Raw genomic sequence first — 18,860 nt, forward strand, 5'->3', positions numbered from 1 at the left:
CGATTTAGTTGAAATTTTGCACGGGAGTAGAATTAGCATTGTAGTTATGCGTGCCAAATTTGGTTGAAATCGGTTCAGATTTAAATATATATCCCATATATAGCTTTCGCCCGATTTACACTCATATGACCACAGAGGCCAATTTTTAACTCCGATTTAGTTGAAATTTTTTACAGGGAGTAGAATTAGCACTGTAGTTATGCGTGCCAAATTTAGTTGAAATCGGTTCAGATTTAGATATAGCTCCCATATATATGTTTTTCTGATTTCGACGAATATGGTCAAAATACCAAAATTTTCTTTGTAAAATCGCCACTGCTTTGTCGAAAAGTTGTAAAAATGACTCTAATTTTTCTAAACTTCTAATACATATATATCGAGCGTTAAATCATAAATAAACTTTTGCGAAGTTTCCATAAAATTGCTTCAGATTTAAATGTTTCCCATATTGTTTTTTACTAACATTGTGTTCCACCCTAGTGCATTAGCCGACTTAAATTTTGAGTCTATAGATTTTGTAGAAGTCTATCAATTTCTGTCCAGATCGAGTGATATGTAAATGTATGTATTTGGGACAAACCCACACACATTTGACGGATGTGATATGGTATCGAAGATTTAGATCTACAAAGTGGTGCAGGGTATAATATAGTCGGCCCCGCCCGACTTTAGACTTTCCTTACTTTTTTTTTTTTTTTAATTCAATTAAAATTAATTGGCAACGTTTCGATAATATGTTTTTCTGTGTACAAGGTGAGAAGTTGGTCTCAGACACCAGTATCGGACACAATAGTCCCTCCATGCCCATGGACAGCAGCTATACACATTCATCTCATATCAGCTTAATATAACGTTACAATGTGTATCATACTAACCATTTACAACAATTACAACATTTTTCTGGGGTTTCTATCTGATTTTCTCAACCCTTTCCATACAAACTACATATTATCCACTGTGTGTGGCCAATGCATTAAATCATTCGCTGCATACTGACTGGACGTCCATATGCACATCAATTTCAAAACGATCCTAAAAAATGCTCTCAACAAAATGTACTCTCCTTGATATACTAACACTTGCACAAATACTGATCTACCAAATGGACACACATACAATGTAGATTGATATTGCACTGGAGCCACGTATTTCCATACTCTCGACAATTGACCATAATTTCTCCCAATTCAGTATCATTCTATTTGTCGTATCACATAGTTCGTTAGTATCATTGGTGCACTTGTTCTCCATTCATACGGTGCGGACGGAGTGTTCCTGTTTGTTTATTTGTGTTTTGTGGAATATCAATTTAAAGGAAATTATTTTTAGCCATTGTGTAAGTAATGGAATATCATAAAAAAAAAACTTCTGATCATCATATTCACAATTTCAAAAGTATTCATTAACGAAGTTTCAAAATTATATTCGAACTTTGTTTTTTTTTTTTTTTTGTTATCAATTGGCGGTAAATTCTTCGATCTCTTATAGTCCAACATATTTTTTTAGAAGTTCATTGGACCTTATAGTAATTAGTGTCTGTTTCGCAAATCTCGGGTTTCAATATATTAAAGTTAGTTGAACCTTCTGTCTTATATGTTTCTGAATACTATGTTGCATACTAGCAAAGTGTGTAATTTATGGTTTTATGCAAGGCCAACAATCATATCAATTGTGGGGAAAATTATATTGCACAGTGAAAAATGTCAAGAAGTTGGTTGATTAATGAAAAAAAACAGAAACAAAAGAAAAAGTGTTCAAAAAATATTTTTTATAGTAGGATATTCTTTACATTACATTTCATTTATTTGTGTAATATTTATGACGCCGCACAACAAAAAATAATTATGAGTCCTTATAATAGTAACATATAAAAATCCTATTGAATTTGAAATAGAAAAATATATCTGCAGTGCCACAACTAAATTTTATTTTTTTTTTTATAAGATGGCACAACTACTAACAAAACATGTGGATTTGGGAACCACCAAGGAGCAATAGTTGGCATATCCACTTTTCATATTGACGGTCAGAGTTTCTATTTCAAGTTTCTTCGGAACCCAAAACATTTTTCAACGTTGGTTTATTTGCTCTGACTAATGTTGGTAAAATGTCTAGTCGTTTAACGCCTTTTTAGTGGTTTCACACTTAGCGTGACAAGCCGCTACATATGCATCGCCTGTGGTATCATAATGAAAGTCCATATGTAACAGGCTGCCAAGAACAGAATGAATGAAAAAAACTTCAAAATTCATTCAAATTTTCTCGATGTGAACGCCACTATTTTATGGTGTAACAAACTCGACATTTTAGGAATGTGTGTGCTAAGCTGTATATGTGAAATTTATTAAGTATTGAACGGATTAACAGAATCGATACGTAACCTATTTGTCAACGGATATAATGCAAAGTTTTACTAAAGGACGGACAATCGTCCCGTTTTGAATTATCTCAGCTGCTCAAACTCTTGAATCGTTTTATTTAAGATCCGTTTGTTCCATTTATCAATTACATACTAATTTTCTATCTTTTTGCGAAATTATTTTTGAATGGTTTTTATCCTTTATCATCGATTAAGTACAGTGTAGTCGCGGTAACGTGAACACGCTTTTTCTTATACAACTTCGTAACGTGAACAAACATGAAAGCTCTAGGTTTGATTATATTATGTTAGGTGGCAGCCCGATGTATCAGGCTCACATAGAATATAAAGTCCATCGTGATACCACAGTGGTGAACTTTTCTCTTATCACTGAGTGCTGCCCGATTCCAAGTTAAGCTAAATAACAAGGGACCTCCTTTATATAGCCGATTCCGAACGGTGTTCCACATTGCAGTGAACACTTAGAGAAGCTTTGAAACACTCAGAAATGTCACCAGTATTACTGAGGTTGAAAAACTTTTTGGTGTTCGGTCGAAGCAGGAATCGAACTCACGACCTTGTGTATGCAAGGCGGGCCTGCTAACCATTGCACCACGGTGGCTCCATAAAGCTCTATTACATTAACAAATATTTTTTGTTAGGCAACACTGAAATAACAGGTTGGCTGATAAGTCCCCGGTCTAACAAAGAAAAACATATTTTGTGTCAAAATTCGTTTTTATTATTCAACATAGTTCCCTTCAAGAGCGATACAACGATTATAACGACCTTTCAATTTTTTGATACCATTTTGGTAGTACTCCTTCGGTTTTGCCTCAAAATAGGCCTCAGTTTCGGCGATCACCTCTTCATTGCAGCCAAATTTTTTCCCTGCCAGGGCTGCCAATAAAATTCCAAGAAAAATCGTCACTTTTTTTGATAAAAATCGTCATAATCGGCACTTGCATTTTAAAAATCGTCAAAAAATCGGCAATATAAATTATATTAAAATTAAACGTATTTTTTGGGTAAACTAAAAACAAAATAAATAAAGAAATCAGTTTTGTATACAAATAACATTACCATAAAAATCATTTTTTTTTGTTAAACAAAAATATTTCGTAATTTCTGTATAAAAAATCAATATAAAAATATTGTTATTAATTGAGTAACATTTTTAATTATATATTTTGAAACCAAAGAAAAAGTCACATGTTTTCCAAAACAGGTGATTTTTTATGGTGGTTATTTTTTATACTGTACTATAATTTTATCATAATTAGTAAAAGTTTCTATTGCACATTCTGTGTAAATCAATTTTGGTATTAAAACCATTTGAGTTATTTCATTTTAGGTTGTTTTTTGAACAGAATATTCCATCCAATGAATTATTCTCCAGCTATCATCTAATTTTAGTTTTTTGTTTAAAAATGTCTACGTTTGCTGTGGAGTTTGGAAGTATCATGATTATTTGTACGAATTTTGACAAAACTCGAAAAGACAAAGTACTCCACGTTGTGCTTCCGAATTTTTTCCCAATAAATCGGCAAAATTGGCAGCCCTGCTCAGGAGTGTAATGATGGAGCCATGTTTTATCCATTGTCACATATCGAGTTAACAGAGGCAAACACCGCTCAGAATCATTAACACGTTGTTGTTTTTGGTCAAATGTGATCTCGCGCGGCATCCATTTTGCACAGAGCTTCCGCATATCCAAATATTGATGAATGATATGACGTTCCTTTAATATCTTTAAGGCCTCTACTATCTCGATCAACTTCATTTTACGGTCATTCACAATCATGTTGTGGATTTTTTTGATGTTTTCGTCGGTAACCACCTCTTTCGGGCATCCACTGCGTTCACCGTCCTCCGTGCTCATTTCACCACGTTTTTGCATACCAATCAATTATTGTTGATTTCCCGGAAACTCATTATCAAGCCAAGTTTTTGCTTCCACCGTATTTTTTCCCTTCAGAAAACAGTATTTTATCAGAACACGAAATTCCTTTTTTTCAATTTTTTTTTTTCACAATAAAAAAACTTGGTTCACAAAAAACGCTCTATCTCACAAACTAATTGATTTACAGACGCCAAATTTTGACACGAATCATTTGAAGGTTGGTACTATATAAAAATAATATGCATTTAATACTAGCGACACCATATATGTGTCAGACCGGGGACTTATCAGCCAACCTGTTAATCACTTATCTGAATGATTTAAAATACACCGGCACATATTAAACTTTTCTTTACGTGCAAATAACAGAAAAATTATTAAAATTTTTAATAGCGCTAAGAAAAACACCTCTAAAGCACAACAGTGTTGCCAACACTAGTTCACGTTAAGAAATGTCCTGAATTTAGTAGGGCCAGAGGGTTTTCGTATAAAGGAGAAAAAGGCCGAGAGTTAAATACACTCGAATCAGCAAAGTCGAAATTTCCTCCTAAGCTCTTTACGGGTGCCTCCCACATGCCACCCGAAAGAGTTAGAAAACTTGTTTCAATTTGAACGGATTCATTCTGCCGATATTTTGCCCAGTTCAACTGGCCTATAATACCCCTGTTTTTAAAATGGATACAAAAGTCCATCGAACTCGCAATTTTTTTACGTTGGTCCAGAACACAAATACCCAAAATTTGGGTGATTTTAAACCGCTTGTTAAAATTTCAAGGGTCGATCTTGATTTTGAATAAAAAACAAACTATTACTCAATTATGTATGGAACAAAATATCGGCCAAATGGTGGGCGCCGCGACCTCGGTGGCACACCTTCATCCGATGGTCCAAATTTTCGATGACGCTGAGGCATAATGGAGGTTCTATGCCGTTAATGTGCCGAATTATCTCATCCTTTAGCTCTTGAATTGTTGCTGGCTTATCGACGTACACCTTTTCTTTCAAATAACCCCAAAGAAAAAAGTCCAACGGTGTCAAATCACATGATCTTGACGGCCAACTGACATCGCCATTACGTGAGATAACACGGCCATTGAATTTGTTGCGCAAGAGCCATTGTTTCGTTAGCTGTGTGGCAAGTGGCACTGTCCTGGTGAAACCACATATCGTCCACATCTATATCTTCCAATTCGGGCCATAAAAAGTTCGTTATTTTGGAAAAAATACGGCCCGATGATGCCGCCAGCCCATAAACCGCACCAAACAGTCACTCTTTGTGGGTGCATTGGTTTTTCGACAATCACTCTTGGATTCTCATTCGCCCAAATGCGGCAATTCTGTTTATTGACGAATCCACTGAGGTGAAAATGTGCCTCATCACTGAAGATGATTTTCTTCGAAAATTGATAATCCACTGTTGCCATTTCTTGGAACCATTCTGCCCATTCACGACGTCCATGGTTCAAATTGAGTAAGGCTGAAATAGAGAAATATCAAATAAAATTCGGCGTTTAGGTGTGTTTCATATTCAACATCGGCCCTTACAATTTAACCACCCTTTATTTGTGCTCACGAATTCAATATTGTACGGTTTATTTTCACTTATTGCCACTACGAAAAAATATGTCCAAAACAAGAAAGAATATAGTAGACAATATACTTGTGTGTTGATTAATACCAACCCATATGCGAAACTTATTTTTCTAACTGTATTTCCACCCGCAAGAGTAATAAAACGCTAGGCCACCTCGAAAACTACTATATAGGGAAGTTACAACTTGTCATGTGTTAGAAGTAACTATCAGTTGCCAAAAGCGTTCAAATTAAGCGCCAAAATAAGAAAACCAGAATTGGTCTATATATCGTATTGTAATCATGATTCGAATTTATGAGACATTTTCTCGGTGTACTTTTATAATGTCGTCTGAATATACACATACATATACTCTTCCTTGATTGTTTTTACAAATGCAAGTCAATTATGGAGGCGACGTCATGTTATGCTATAAATTTCTATTAATAATTTTACACTGATATTGCAGTTCTTATTGATTTTCCATTTGTTGTCATTAATAGAGAAACTATGGTGTATTGCAATTTCAAGGTCTTGAAACTTTTTCTATCTGCTGCTTCGATCCATCTTTCTAATTGATCGTATATGTTAAATGTTATAAATATTTAGTGTTGATAGATCGAAACAATATTTGTTGAAATGCACATTAGAGCTCGGCCGAAGCGGCCGATGTTCGCCAAGAAAAGTGGAATTAAGGAAATTTGGCGTGTTTTAGCATTTTAATTCAGTCCAGTTTTCGTAATATTCTTTTAGAACTAACAGACTTTTTAGTATTCAAAATTCAGTTGTTTGATATTATAATTTTCGACGCCGGAGACCGATTCGTTTCAATTTTTGGCCGAATGTCGATTGTTCGGTCGAGTTCCAATGCACATAGGGGTACATTTTGAAAATGAAAGGTTCTTGGTTCGAAAATCAACTATGTAACAAGATCACCTACTTACTAATTATTTTCTAGAAATAGATCCATTATTTCATTTATATCTATTATTAAATTTATATTTATTAAATTGTTAGAATTAATCATTCAGTTTTTATGTTTTTATGTGCACCTAGATAATTGATCATTAGTGTCGTCTTATTGGTTCATCACTAACAGTCTCTCTTGCTCTCTTTTAATTATAACTCAATTTTTCTAAATACTCAATTTGAAGATCACATTTATTTTGCAACAACAACATCACTCTTATTTGTATCACTACCGTTAGGCTAAGCATAAACTCTTTTAAATAAGAAATCATTTGAGAAATATTGTCATTCTGTTCTTGGCGTTTGGACAATAAGCATCGTTTAAGAAAACCCCTTCTTTGTCATCACTGGGGAATGCCGGTGGGGTCACGTTAACTTATAAAATATAAACTTATAAATTATTACCACTTGGAAAGTAGAGCAGGTTGGACGAATACGTCTGCCTTGCCCTCTTTCCCTATAACATTTCCCCATAGGCGAATTTGACGTTAACGTCTGTTCTGCTGGGGCTATAAAAGTTAAAAGTACAACATTACAACAACAAGAGCTGAACAAGAATCTCATGCACTTCCTCTACAACTAACATTTTTGATTTATTAATCATAAATCAAAAATGTTGGTGGATTTTTCTTTTCGTATTCCCCAATTTTATGATGATGTTTCAATCAAAATTGAAATTTGCCTTTTTTATATCCTCTACCACAACTGGGGTACAGGGTATAATAGGTTTGGGCATTTCTGTATAACGTCAAGAAGTCTGACCAGTCTGAGCCCCATCCTTCAGTACCCGATCGTCTTAGAAGTAAATTCTGAGACTATTTAGCGATGTCCATCTGCCTGTTTTTTGTGTGCAAAATACAACTTGCAGTTTAAATCCGATCGACCTCAAATTCGGCATGGGGTCTTACTTCGGCTCAAAGACAATCTCTATTGGTTTTGATTCAGGCTTAAATATAGCTGCCATCTATAGACATATCACCGATTAATTGACGTGTTCATTAAACGATCTTTGTCAATTTTCGTACATCCGTATGTTTTGTGAGTCCCGTAAAACTTGCAAAATTTTAGGTAAATCGGTTCAGAGCTCCCGTATATATCTCTCACACGATATGAACTTTTATGACCCCAGAGACAAGAATTTCATATTGATTTGCTCCAAATTGTGCACAAGGAGTACATTTGATAACACCGTCAAGCTTCCAAATTTGCTTGAAATCGTTGCAGATTTATATATAGCTCCCATATATATCATTCGCCTGATGTTTACACTCTTATGACCACAGAGGCCAACATTTTATTCCGGTTTAGGAAAATTAACATGCGTACACATAAAAAAAATGTTTGTCTAATTCAATCACGAAATTAATTGATCCAATTAATTTTTTAATTGAAATGTCTTCAATCACAGGAATGATAGTATCAACGAAAATACTATAAATTTTTGTGATTGATTTTTGTTTCGATTAAAAAAATTGTCAATTAAATTTTTAATTGAATATCTTTTAAAACTCAAGACTTTAATTGGAAACATTTTCGTGAAAATTTAGTGAAAATCTGTTCAGATTTATAGATATCTTTCGCCCAACATAGATTTTATTGACCCCGGGAGCGTGAGTTTCGCCTTAATTTGATTCAAATATTGCAATCTAACATCAATTCCAGATAAGTAGGAATTCGGATGGTTTGATTGATCTAATATCAAGGACAGGATTAATCTACGTTATGTTCACAGCTTGACCCCATAGTACCCACATGAATAATTTTTATATATTTATCCAGTAACGTGCCAGATCTAGAGGTTTTTCATAACATTTTGATTTCGATGGTCACAGAATCTTGATCTGGAGACAGGTCTGTGTTTCATTCCAAAGTTGTGGCTTGTCTTTTATGTCCATCAGACTAACAAAATTTTTTGTCTGCTTCCATGTGGCGAAAACGGCTTTGAGGACATTGTTTGTAATATGGGGGTTGTTACAAATAGCAATCACAAAATGAGTACACATCGGCCACCTATGCAGAAAAGAGAGAGGGTCTCGGTTCCTCAGAAGCGAATCGATCCGATTCGAAATACAAGCCGATTATAAATTTTTGGAATATTCGTGTTTGGCCGATTGAAAAATCGATTTCTGGTCCCTAACTTAATTACAATTAAATAGGACCTTGATCCGTTAATTATATGTTAACAATAATTTAGATTTAAAAGACCAATCTGATAGGGTTATGGCGATTTTTTTCTACGAAACAGCCTGACAATGTATGTAGGTTATGACTGAGTCGAAGATATTTCTCATTATTGTAAATACAAAAAAAAAATCTTTAGAGATACATATGTTAGATTGCGATTTCTGTATGAACGGAAAATGTAAACCACAACATGTCTTATACAAAAAAAAAAAGAAATCATAATTTTGAAACGAGTACGACAAACATGTGTGCCATGTCCCTGAAATAAAAAAAAAAGTTATTAGTCAATCATGCTCCGCCAACGATAAGACCAAATTGACCTTAATGTATCTCATGAAATTGAAACAACTGGAGGCTACAATACATAAAAATGTTCAAATGGAATTGTCATCAGTAAATGGTGGAAAATATAATCCATTCCTGGTTCTAAAAAAAAAAAACTCGGCTTATCAGCCAATATTCTAGTACTAATTTTAATTATCAGTAGAAAAAATATTTAATATTCTAAGTATACATACACTCAACTCGTTTCCGTTACTAAAAATTATGGAAATTGTATACCACTATACATACTATACATTCATTGATATGGCGCAATCACAAGCCATGGACGCGTTGTATATGTATGCATCTATTGTATATAGTAAATTCTTAAATATATTTTCTTGTATACTATGATGCTGATTTTTTTATTTTAATGCAATGTGAAATGTTCTCATTTTTTACTTTGATTTCCAAGAAATCTTTGTTTTAATTTGCTCTGATCTCATAATGAATTCAAAGAGTTCTCACATACACGTTCCATGTGTTTGCAGTAAAATAAACAAAAGTATAGTGCGTCCTAAAGGATTGCAAAAAACTTGAGGAGAGTGATCAATTTTTTATACATACAATTATTAAAACTATGTAAGCTTAATAAATATATGTAAATGGTTGGCAAAGTGGAAAATCGAATATGTCTACCTATAAGCCAAACTTTAAAAAAAAAATCAACCAAACCCAATATGTGGGCTATATATGAGCAATACATATAAATGATTCGTTATAAGTCCTATATAAACCGATCTACATACAAACATGCATCATGGAGATCGGAACGGTTCGAAGCTGTAGTATACAGTGGATGGGACAGGAGTTGATTTTCAATTTGACCGGGGTGAAGTGACGTATTTTCATGGTGGTAGCGTATGTGGATCATCTTGTGAATCTCAGAAAAAGGAATTCATCGCGTCACCGGCCGATTAAACCGCTGCTTTGCTACCGACCCATAATCACTTTCGGAGAGGTTAAACAGCGTCAAGCCCTGCCCGGAATGATCTGTAACCACGGTTGCCATTCGGGCCAAAATTAATCTACCAAAATTTGGAGAAATTTTTACCAAAAAAAAAATACTAACAAACAAAAAAATCTTATTTTGCAAAATTTTATTTATTTTTTTTTTCAAAATTTTATTTCAATAGAAAATTTTGTCAAAATTTTATTTCTATAAAAAATTTTGTCAAAATTTTATTTCTGTAGAAAATTTTGTCAAAATTTTATTTCTATAGAAAATTTTGTCAAAATTTTATTTCTATAGAAAATTTTGTCTAAATGTTATTTCTATAGAAAATTTTATTTCTATAGAAAGTTTTGTCAAAATTTTATTTCTATACAAAATTTTGTCAAAATTTTATTTTTATAGAAAATTTTGTCAAAATTTTAGTTCTATAGAAAATGTCAAAATTTTAGTTCTATAGAAATTTTTGTCAAAAATTCTTTATTTCTATAGAAAATTATGTCAAAATTTTATTTCTGTAGGAAATGTTGTCAAATTTTTAGTTCTATAGAAAATTTTGTCAAAATTTCTTTATTTCTATAGAAAATTTTGACAATTTTTTTCTTTTTCTATGGAAACTTTTTTATTTCTATACAAAATTTTGTCAAAATTTTAGTTCTTTAGAAAATTTTGTCAAAATTTCTTTATTTCTATAGAAAATTTTGACATTTTTTTCTTTTTCTATTGAAAATTTTGTAAAAATTTTCTTTCTATGGAAAGTTTTGTCAAAATTTTATTTCTATAAAAAATTTTGTCAAAATTTTATTTTTATAGAAAATAAAATATTTTATAGAAAATTTTGTCAACATTTTATTTTATAGAAAATTTTGTCAAAATTTCTTTATTTCTATAGAAAATTTTGACAATTTTTTTCTTTTTCTATGGAAACTTTTGTCAAAATTTTATTTCTATAGAAGGTTTTGTCAAAATTTTATTTCTATACAAAATTTTGTCAAAATTTTAGTTCTTTAGAAAATTTTGTCCAAATTTCTTTATTTCTATAGAAAATTTTGACAATTTTTTTCTTTTTCTATAGAAAATTTTGTCAAAATGTTATTTCTATAGAAAGTTTTGTCAAAATTTTATTTCTATACAAAGTTTTGTTAAAATTTTATCTCTATACAAAATTTTGTCAAAATTTTATTTTTATAGAAAATAAAATATTTTATAGAAACATTTGTCAACATTTTATTTTATGGAAAATTTTGTCAAAATTTTAGTTCTTTAGAAAATTTTGTCCAAATTTCTTTATTTATATAGAAAATTTTGACAATTTTTTTCTTTTTCTAAGGAAAATTTTGTCTAAATTTTATTTCTATACAAAATTTTGGTTCTTTAGAAAATTTTGTCAAAATTTCTTTATTTCTATAAAAATTTTAGACAATTTTTTTCTTTTTCTATAGAAAATTTTGTCAAAATTTTATTTTTATAGAAAAACATTTTATTTCTATAGAAAAAAACAAAACGGAAATTTTATTTTTATAGAAAATTTTGCCAAAATTTTAGTTCTATAGAAAAGTTTGTCAAAATTTCTTTCTTTCTATAGAAAATTATGTCAAAATTTTATTTCTATAAAAAATGTCAAAATTTTAGTTCTATAGAAAATTTTGTCAAAATTTCTTTATTTCTTAGAAAATTTTGACAATTTTTTTTTCTTTTTCCCGATTTACATTCTTTACACTTATAGTCATAAGAGCGTAAATCGGGCCAACTTTACCATATTTTATTTCTATAGAAAATTTTACCAAAATACTATTTCAATAGAAAATTTTGTCAAAATACTATTTCAATAGAAAATTTTGTAAAATTTTTATTTCTATAGAAAATTTTGTCAAAATTTTGTTTCTACAGAAAAATTTGTCAAAATTTTATTTCTATAAAAAATTTTGTTATTTCTATACAAAATTTTGTAAAAATTTTATTTTTATAGAAAAAACTTTTTATTCCTATAGAAAAAACAAAACGTAAATTTTATTTTTATAGAAAATTTTGCCAAAATTTTAGTTCTATAGAAAATTTTGTCAAAATATCTTTATTTCTATAGAAAATTATGTCAAAATTTTATTTCTATAAAAAATGTTGTCAAAATTTTAGTTCTATAGAAAATTTTGTCAAAATTTCTTTATTTCTATAGAAAATTTTGACAATTTTTTTTTTCTTTTTCCCGATTTACATTCTTTACACTTATAGTCATAAGAGCGTAAATCGGGCCAACTTTACCATATTTTATTTCTATAGAAAATTTTGTCAAAATACTATTTCAATAAAAAATTTTGTCAAAATACTATTTCAATAGAAAATTTTGTCAAAATACTATTTCAATAGAAAATTTTATTTCTATAGAAGATTTTGTCAAAATTTTATTTCTATAAAAAATTTTGTCAACATTTTATTTCTATAGAAAATTTTGTACAAAAAAAATTTCTATAGAATATTTTGTCATATTTTTTTTTCTATAGAATATTTTGTCATATTTTTTTTTCTATAGAATATTTTGTCAAAATTTTATTTTTATAGAAAATTTTGTCAAAATTTTATTTCTGTTGTAAAATCTACCAAAACATTAAAAATTCTATCAACCTACCAAGCAGTAAAAAACTTGCCATTTTTGGTAGAATTTAACCAACTGTGGCAACCGTGTCTGTAATGTGTCGACCACGTTGTAACTAATTCAACCAATTTTTGATGGTAGCCATCGAGAAGATGGCAGACGGTACACAGCATGCAAATGCCCGTTGACTTCTTCTCGCCATTTACCTTCCAAAAATAGGAATCGAATCAGCTGCCGATATTGCATATTTTCCATTTTGCTACAATCCATGAACATCCACGTGTCCACACGCGGCAGAAATTAACATTTCATTATGATCTTGTTGAAACTTCTTCTTCCGCCCTCGTATTATGTTCTAAACCTCAAAAATTAAGGTTTATTGGATATGGTACACATGTAATTAAACCGATTTCCCGATTTTTTGCTTTGCTTAATATTTGAAATCTGATGGTCTTTTAAAAAATATTTTCCAACATTTTAAACCGATTTAGTTCTGATTACAATTACTAAATCGTATCTTATTATATTCTCTTTAAGTGTTGAAGTGTTCTTTAATGAAGCGCACTGTTTTGTGGTATGTTCAAATAGTGCAAGCCAATGTAATTCCTCGAATTCATCTGTTGTGCATCTCTTAGTTGATTATTATGATGCTAATCTGTATTGGCAAAACTTAAGCAACTAAATTGTGCAGTGCTTGCTCTCTGGATTTTGTTTATGTTCTTTAAAGATTTCATTTTTTTTTCATAAACTCATAAATATTTAATAAGTTCACTGGATATATACACACAAATATAACATAAGTGGTTGGTATGATGCCAGAGAGTATTATAGGCACATCATGGAAATACAAGAAGGTGGCTTTAATTTTTTTAGCTCTATGAGAAGGGACATCGCATTTTTTAATAGTCAACCGTTTCCGTGCCCTTTTTTACGGCAATCAATTAATTGGTTTGGCATACTTTTCTAAAGACAATAGATGCAATACGGCATTAAGGTCCTTTATATATTTCTTACTAAATTCACATGAAATATATATACGTTATTTAAAGAAAGTTTTCTTGTATCTCGTCTTTATATGCCAGCAACCAGACCACAAAAAGTATCACCGCTTATAAAAAAACTATCAAATTTGCACTAAAGTGGCACAAAGGTGACACTGCTCCTGTTTACTTTGAATGGCAAAATGGTCACCAATAACGAGTGCAGTGTGAGATCACTCATGGTCATTTAGTAAACGCAGGCGTAAATGTACTAATGAAAATCACAATGACATGAAATTTGACACAGACGTCATTAACAGACGTGTCAAATCTATAAAGCAAAATTACCTCACACTGAAAAAAGAATATTCAATGCATTTTATAAACTTTTTATATAGATATGGTCATGCTAGAATTATATCTAAATTTTATCTCCATTTAATCGTAAATCACTTCTTGAATTTGGAGTTTTTTTAATAACGAACATATTCGTTGCATACTTTTAGGCAGCTCAAGAGTATAAGAAAGGAAAAAACGATAGCGTCTATAGTATACGAAGCTTGAAATTAAACGATTATTTGTTAAGGAAACAGTCACATCCGTAATATGAATGGGATTTAGGATCAAAATTTTTAAAGAACTAATGGTATAAAAGGTAAAAAGTAAAAAGTGATTTTACTTAACAAAAAAGTGGCACAAACTTATCACCGCTAATAAGTCGTTGTGCTAATTTTAGGCAACACTGATCGTAAGTTTGTCGAACCTTCTATGGGCCTGATTTTTATCACTATAGTGATATATTCGTTTGGTTAAATTCACTTCAATCTTAATATGAATCCATATTTCTTTGCATGGCGCTGTTGTTCCACCATAATAGAATTTTGTGATAGGCACCTACTACGAGTACAATGCAATTAATTTTTCTTCTCCAAACTAAACTAAAAACAAGCACATATTTTCACCTCAATTTATTTTATTTCTATAGAAAATGTTGTCAAAATTTTATTTCGTTGAGTTGTTGTTTTCGTAATCGACCTTTTGTTCAAAGAGTTAATTTTATTCCTATAGAAAATTTTGTCAAAATGTTATTTCTATAGAAAATTTTGTCAAAATGTTATTTCTATAGAAAATTTTGTCAAAATTTTATTTCTAACGAAAATTTCGTCAAACTTTTATTCCTAAAGAAAATTTTGTCAAAATTTTATTTCTATAGAAAATTTTGTCAAAATTTTATTTCTATAGAAAATGTTGTCAAAATTCTATTTCTATAGAAAATTTTGTCAAAATGTTATTTCTATAGAAAATTTCGTCAAAATTTTATTTCTATAGACATTTTTATCAAAATTTTATTTGTATTGAAAATTTTTTCAAAATTTTATTTCTATTGAAAATTTTGTTAAAATTTTATTTCTATTGAAAACATTGTCAAAATTTAATTTCTATAGAAAATGTTGTCAAAATTGTATTTCTATAGAAATTTTATTTCTTTTGAAAATTTTCAAAATTTTATTTCTATAGAAAATTTTGTCAAAATTTTATTTCTATAGAAAACATTGTCAAAATTTTATTTCTATAGACAATTTTTTCAAAATTTTATTTCTATAGACAATTTTTTCAAAATTTTCTTTCTATAGAAAATTTTGTCAAAATTTTATTTCTATAGAAAATTTTGTCAAAATTTTATATCTATAGAAAATTTTGTCAAAATTTTATTTCTATTGAAAACATTGTCAAAATTTTATTTCTATAGACAATTTTTTCAAAATTTTATTTCTATAGAAAATTTTGTCAAAATTTTATTTCTATAGAAAATTTTATCAAAATTTTATTTCTATAGAAAATTTTGTCAAAATTTTATTTCTATAGAAAATTTTGTCAAAATTTTATTTCTATAGAAAACATTGTCAAAATTTTATTTCTATAGAAAATTTTGTCAAAATTTTATTTCTATAGAAAATTTTGTCAAAATTTTATTTCTGTAGAAAATTTTGTCAAAATTTTATTTCTGTAGAAAATTTTGTCAAATTTTTATTTCTGTAGAAATTTTATTTCTATAGAAAATTTTGACAAAATCTTATTTCTATAGAAAATTTCGTCAAAATTTTATTTCTATAGAAAATTTTGTCAAAATTTTATTTCTATAGAAAATTTTCTCAAAATTTTATTTTTATAGACAATTTTGTCAAAATTTTCTTTCTATAGAAAATTTTGTCAAAATTTGATTTCTATAGAAAATGTTGTCAAAATTTTATTTCTATTGAAAATTTTGTCAAAATTTTATTGCTATTGAAAATTTTATCAAAATTTTATTTCTATTGAAAACATTGTCAAAATTTTATTTCTATAGAAAATTTTGTCAAAATTTTATTTCTATAGAAAATGTTGTCAAAATTTTATTTCTATAGAAAAATTTGTTAAAATTTTATTTCTATAGAAAATTTTGTCAAAATTTTATTTCTATAGAAAACATTGTCGAAATTTTATTTCTATAGAAAAATTTGTTAAAATTGTATTTCTATAGACAATTTTGACAAAATTTTCTATAGAGTAATCCTAGACCTACTTTACTTCATAACCGCGTTGCCCTCATTAATATAAGACAAGTTCCACCATTCTTGATTAGACTTTCGTGAGGAATTTGTAAAGATGTACAATTCCTCCTTATAGAATAGCTAAAATACATTTTTGTTTTTCTTGGAAGATCGCTAACTAATATTTGTTCCACGATCCCATGTTAAATTTGTATTGCCTTGATAATTAAACTCGTATATGCCTGTTTTGAGTAGAATTCATAGAAGCATTAAAGTCCTCGTTCCATATTATTATATATGTCCGAAATACACTCTCAAATCATGGAAGGTCATTTGAATTATGTATGATATTCTGGAAATAAGAATTTCTCCCCCTTCATTGAAATTCTAAGAGAGCGAGCTTACAAGAGCGTAAATGAAATGAAGAGATGAAGAAATTCTTATCAGTATTATATGAAAAAAAGCGAAGATTATTTAGACTTCGACTTACTTAAAGCATATACTAAGTTTCAATATTTAAAACATTTTCAATTTCAGAAGCATGAAGTGGTCCCTGCTGCTATTGATACTAGGTCTTGTGGCCTTTGCACATGTTCGTGCTGAAGAGGAGGAAATCGATGATGAAGATCTTTTTGACACCGCCGATCTATCAGATTTGGACGAAAGCGATGAGGAATTGCTAAGACAATTGGAAGAGAAGAACTTGGTAAGTATTTGTTGGTTATTTCCAACGTGTAAAATAATGAACAACAAAATTTTTTTGATATTTGCAGAATAAAGATGTGGAACGTGAAAATGAAATTGCCACCAAATTGGCTGCAGATACTAACAATATCTTGAATCCAGTTATTGAAAGTATGTCAATGCTTCGGATATTTGCCTTTAATAAAATAATTTTAACGGAAATTTCAATTTTCTTCCATAACCTTAGTCGATCCTTGCGAAAAAATGCATTGTGGTGCTGGCCGTGTTTGCCATTTGGAAGGTGTTACAGCCAAGTGTGTTTGCATTCCAGAATGCCCTGAAGAATCTGATACTCGTCGTCGCGTGTGTACCAACAAGAACGAAACATGGCCTTCCGATTGCTCCGTATACCAGCAACGTTGCTTGTGTGATACCAAAGATCCTGGCTGTCTTAACCCATCCAATACTCATTTACACATTGACTATTATGGCGAATGTCATCAACTGAAAGAATGTACCGAAGAAGAAATGAAAGATTTCCCAAGACGTGTTCGTGATTGGCTTTTCAACGTCATGCGTGATTTGGCTGAACGTGATGAACTTACCGAACATTACATGCAAATGGAATTGGAAGCCGAAACAAATATGACCCGCCGTTGGGCAAACGCTGCTGTTTGGAAGTGGTGTGATTTGGATGGTGACACCGATCGCTCTGTATCACGACACGAACTTTTCCCCATTCGTGCTCCCCTTATTAGTTTGGAACATTGTATTGCTCCATTCCTGGAGAGCTGTGACCCCAACAATGATCATCGTATCACTTTGGTTGAGTGGGGTGCATGTCTTGGTCTGGAACCTGTAAGTTGATTGCTTTTCGATTTTTTTTAATTAATAACCATTATAATTTGTATTTTTTTTTTTATTTTCTTATCATATAGTCTGACCTCAATGAGCGTTGTGATGATATTCAAAGAACTGTGCCTCACTTATTGGGCTAGTTGCGTCATTATACGGCGGAAGTTGTGTACAATCACCACTACTATGCGTATCATCGTTACCAACAATAAACCAGTGTATGCTATGTTAAAATAAATAAACAATGTTTCCCGATAATTTAAAATTCTGAAACAATACTCAAAGCCAAATAATTTGTAATACATTCTTCTTAATTAAAATAAATACAAATGTAGCATTTTTTTAAACTCAATTATTAAAGATATTTCGTTTATAATTTATATGTCTACAATATAGCCAGAGAAAAATTCCACTTCGTTGACATGTTAAATTCTGGAAGAGATCGAAGTGATTGAACCCAACTACAACTACATCCAACTTTTAAATTAGAAATTACCCATATGAGAGAAGGTTCAAATATAGTCCCATATTGAAGAATTACAAATTATATCATGTATCCCGAATCACTAGTATTTTCAGAAGTGACAAAAATCTAGTAAACTCCTTCATTTTTCTGAAGGTAATATCCCTTTCTTTTCCAAGGTAGTCAAACACTGTTTCAAATGCAATTGTTCTTCGTCAAAAAATAACCTCCACTTTGCACCGATATTTCTCATGCACAAATATTCATGTCTGCTGTTCTGGTGCACACATGTATCGCTTTCGTGAAGTGCCATACCCGAACATTTTTGTGTGGGTCAAGTGTACAGCTATCATATTCAAAGCTTTTAGATTCTAAACACAAATAAATAAAAGATTCTGAAACTTTTGTATTTTTATAACCTGGGGGTATATTAAATTTCTGCTTTAACACTTTCATATTTACACGTTGGCATTTTTTCTTCTTTGTCCTAACT

At 30.3% G+C, this 18,860-nt stretch overlaps 1 protein-coding gene across 1 annotated transcript; it reads left to right on the forward strand.

The window, feature by feature from the left end:
- Positions 1 to 1,176: 1,176 nt before the first annotated feature.
- Positions 1,177 to 18,256, forward strand: SPARC (secreted protein, acidic, cysteine-rich). The gene is made up of 5 exons (XM_075292905.1): positions 1,177 to 1,336; positions 16,903 to 17,071; positions 17,139 to 17,220; positions 17,297 to 17,907; positions 17,988 to 18,256. The coding sequence occupies exons 2-5, from the start codon at positions 16,907 to 16,909 to the stop codon at positions 18,045 to 18,047; spliced, it is 918 nt and encodes a 305-aa protein (XP_075149020.1). The 5' UTR covers positions 1,177 to 1,336; positions 16,903 to 16,906; the 3' UTR covers positions 18,048 to 18,256.
- The last annotated feature ends 604 nt before the right edge of the window (positions 18,257 to 18,860 follow it).

The sequence above is a fragment of the Haematobia irritans genome, chromosome 1 (genome assembly GCF_050003625.1).
Source record: "Haematobia irritans isolate KBUSLIRL chromosome 1, ASM5000362v1, whole genome shotgun sequence".
NCBI lineage: Eukaryota > Metazoa > Arthropoda > Insecta > Diptera > Muscidae > Haematobia > Haematobia irritans.

Bases quoted from the DNA above. Each gene is read 5' to 3' on its own strand.
- SPARC (XM_075292905.1), top strand. From the start codon at position 16,907: ATGAAGTGGTCCCTGCTGCTATTGATACTAGGTCTTGTGGCCTTTGCA. The intron at 17,221-17,296 runs GTATGTCAATGC...CCATAACCTTAG, and splicing joins CTTGAATCCAGTTATTGAAA to TCGATCCTTGCGAAAAAATG. The intron at 17,908-17,987 runs GTAAGTTGATTG...CTTATCATATAG, and splicing joins CATGTCTTGGTCTGGAACCT to TCTGACCTCAATGAGCGTTG.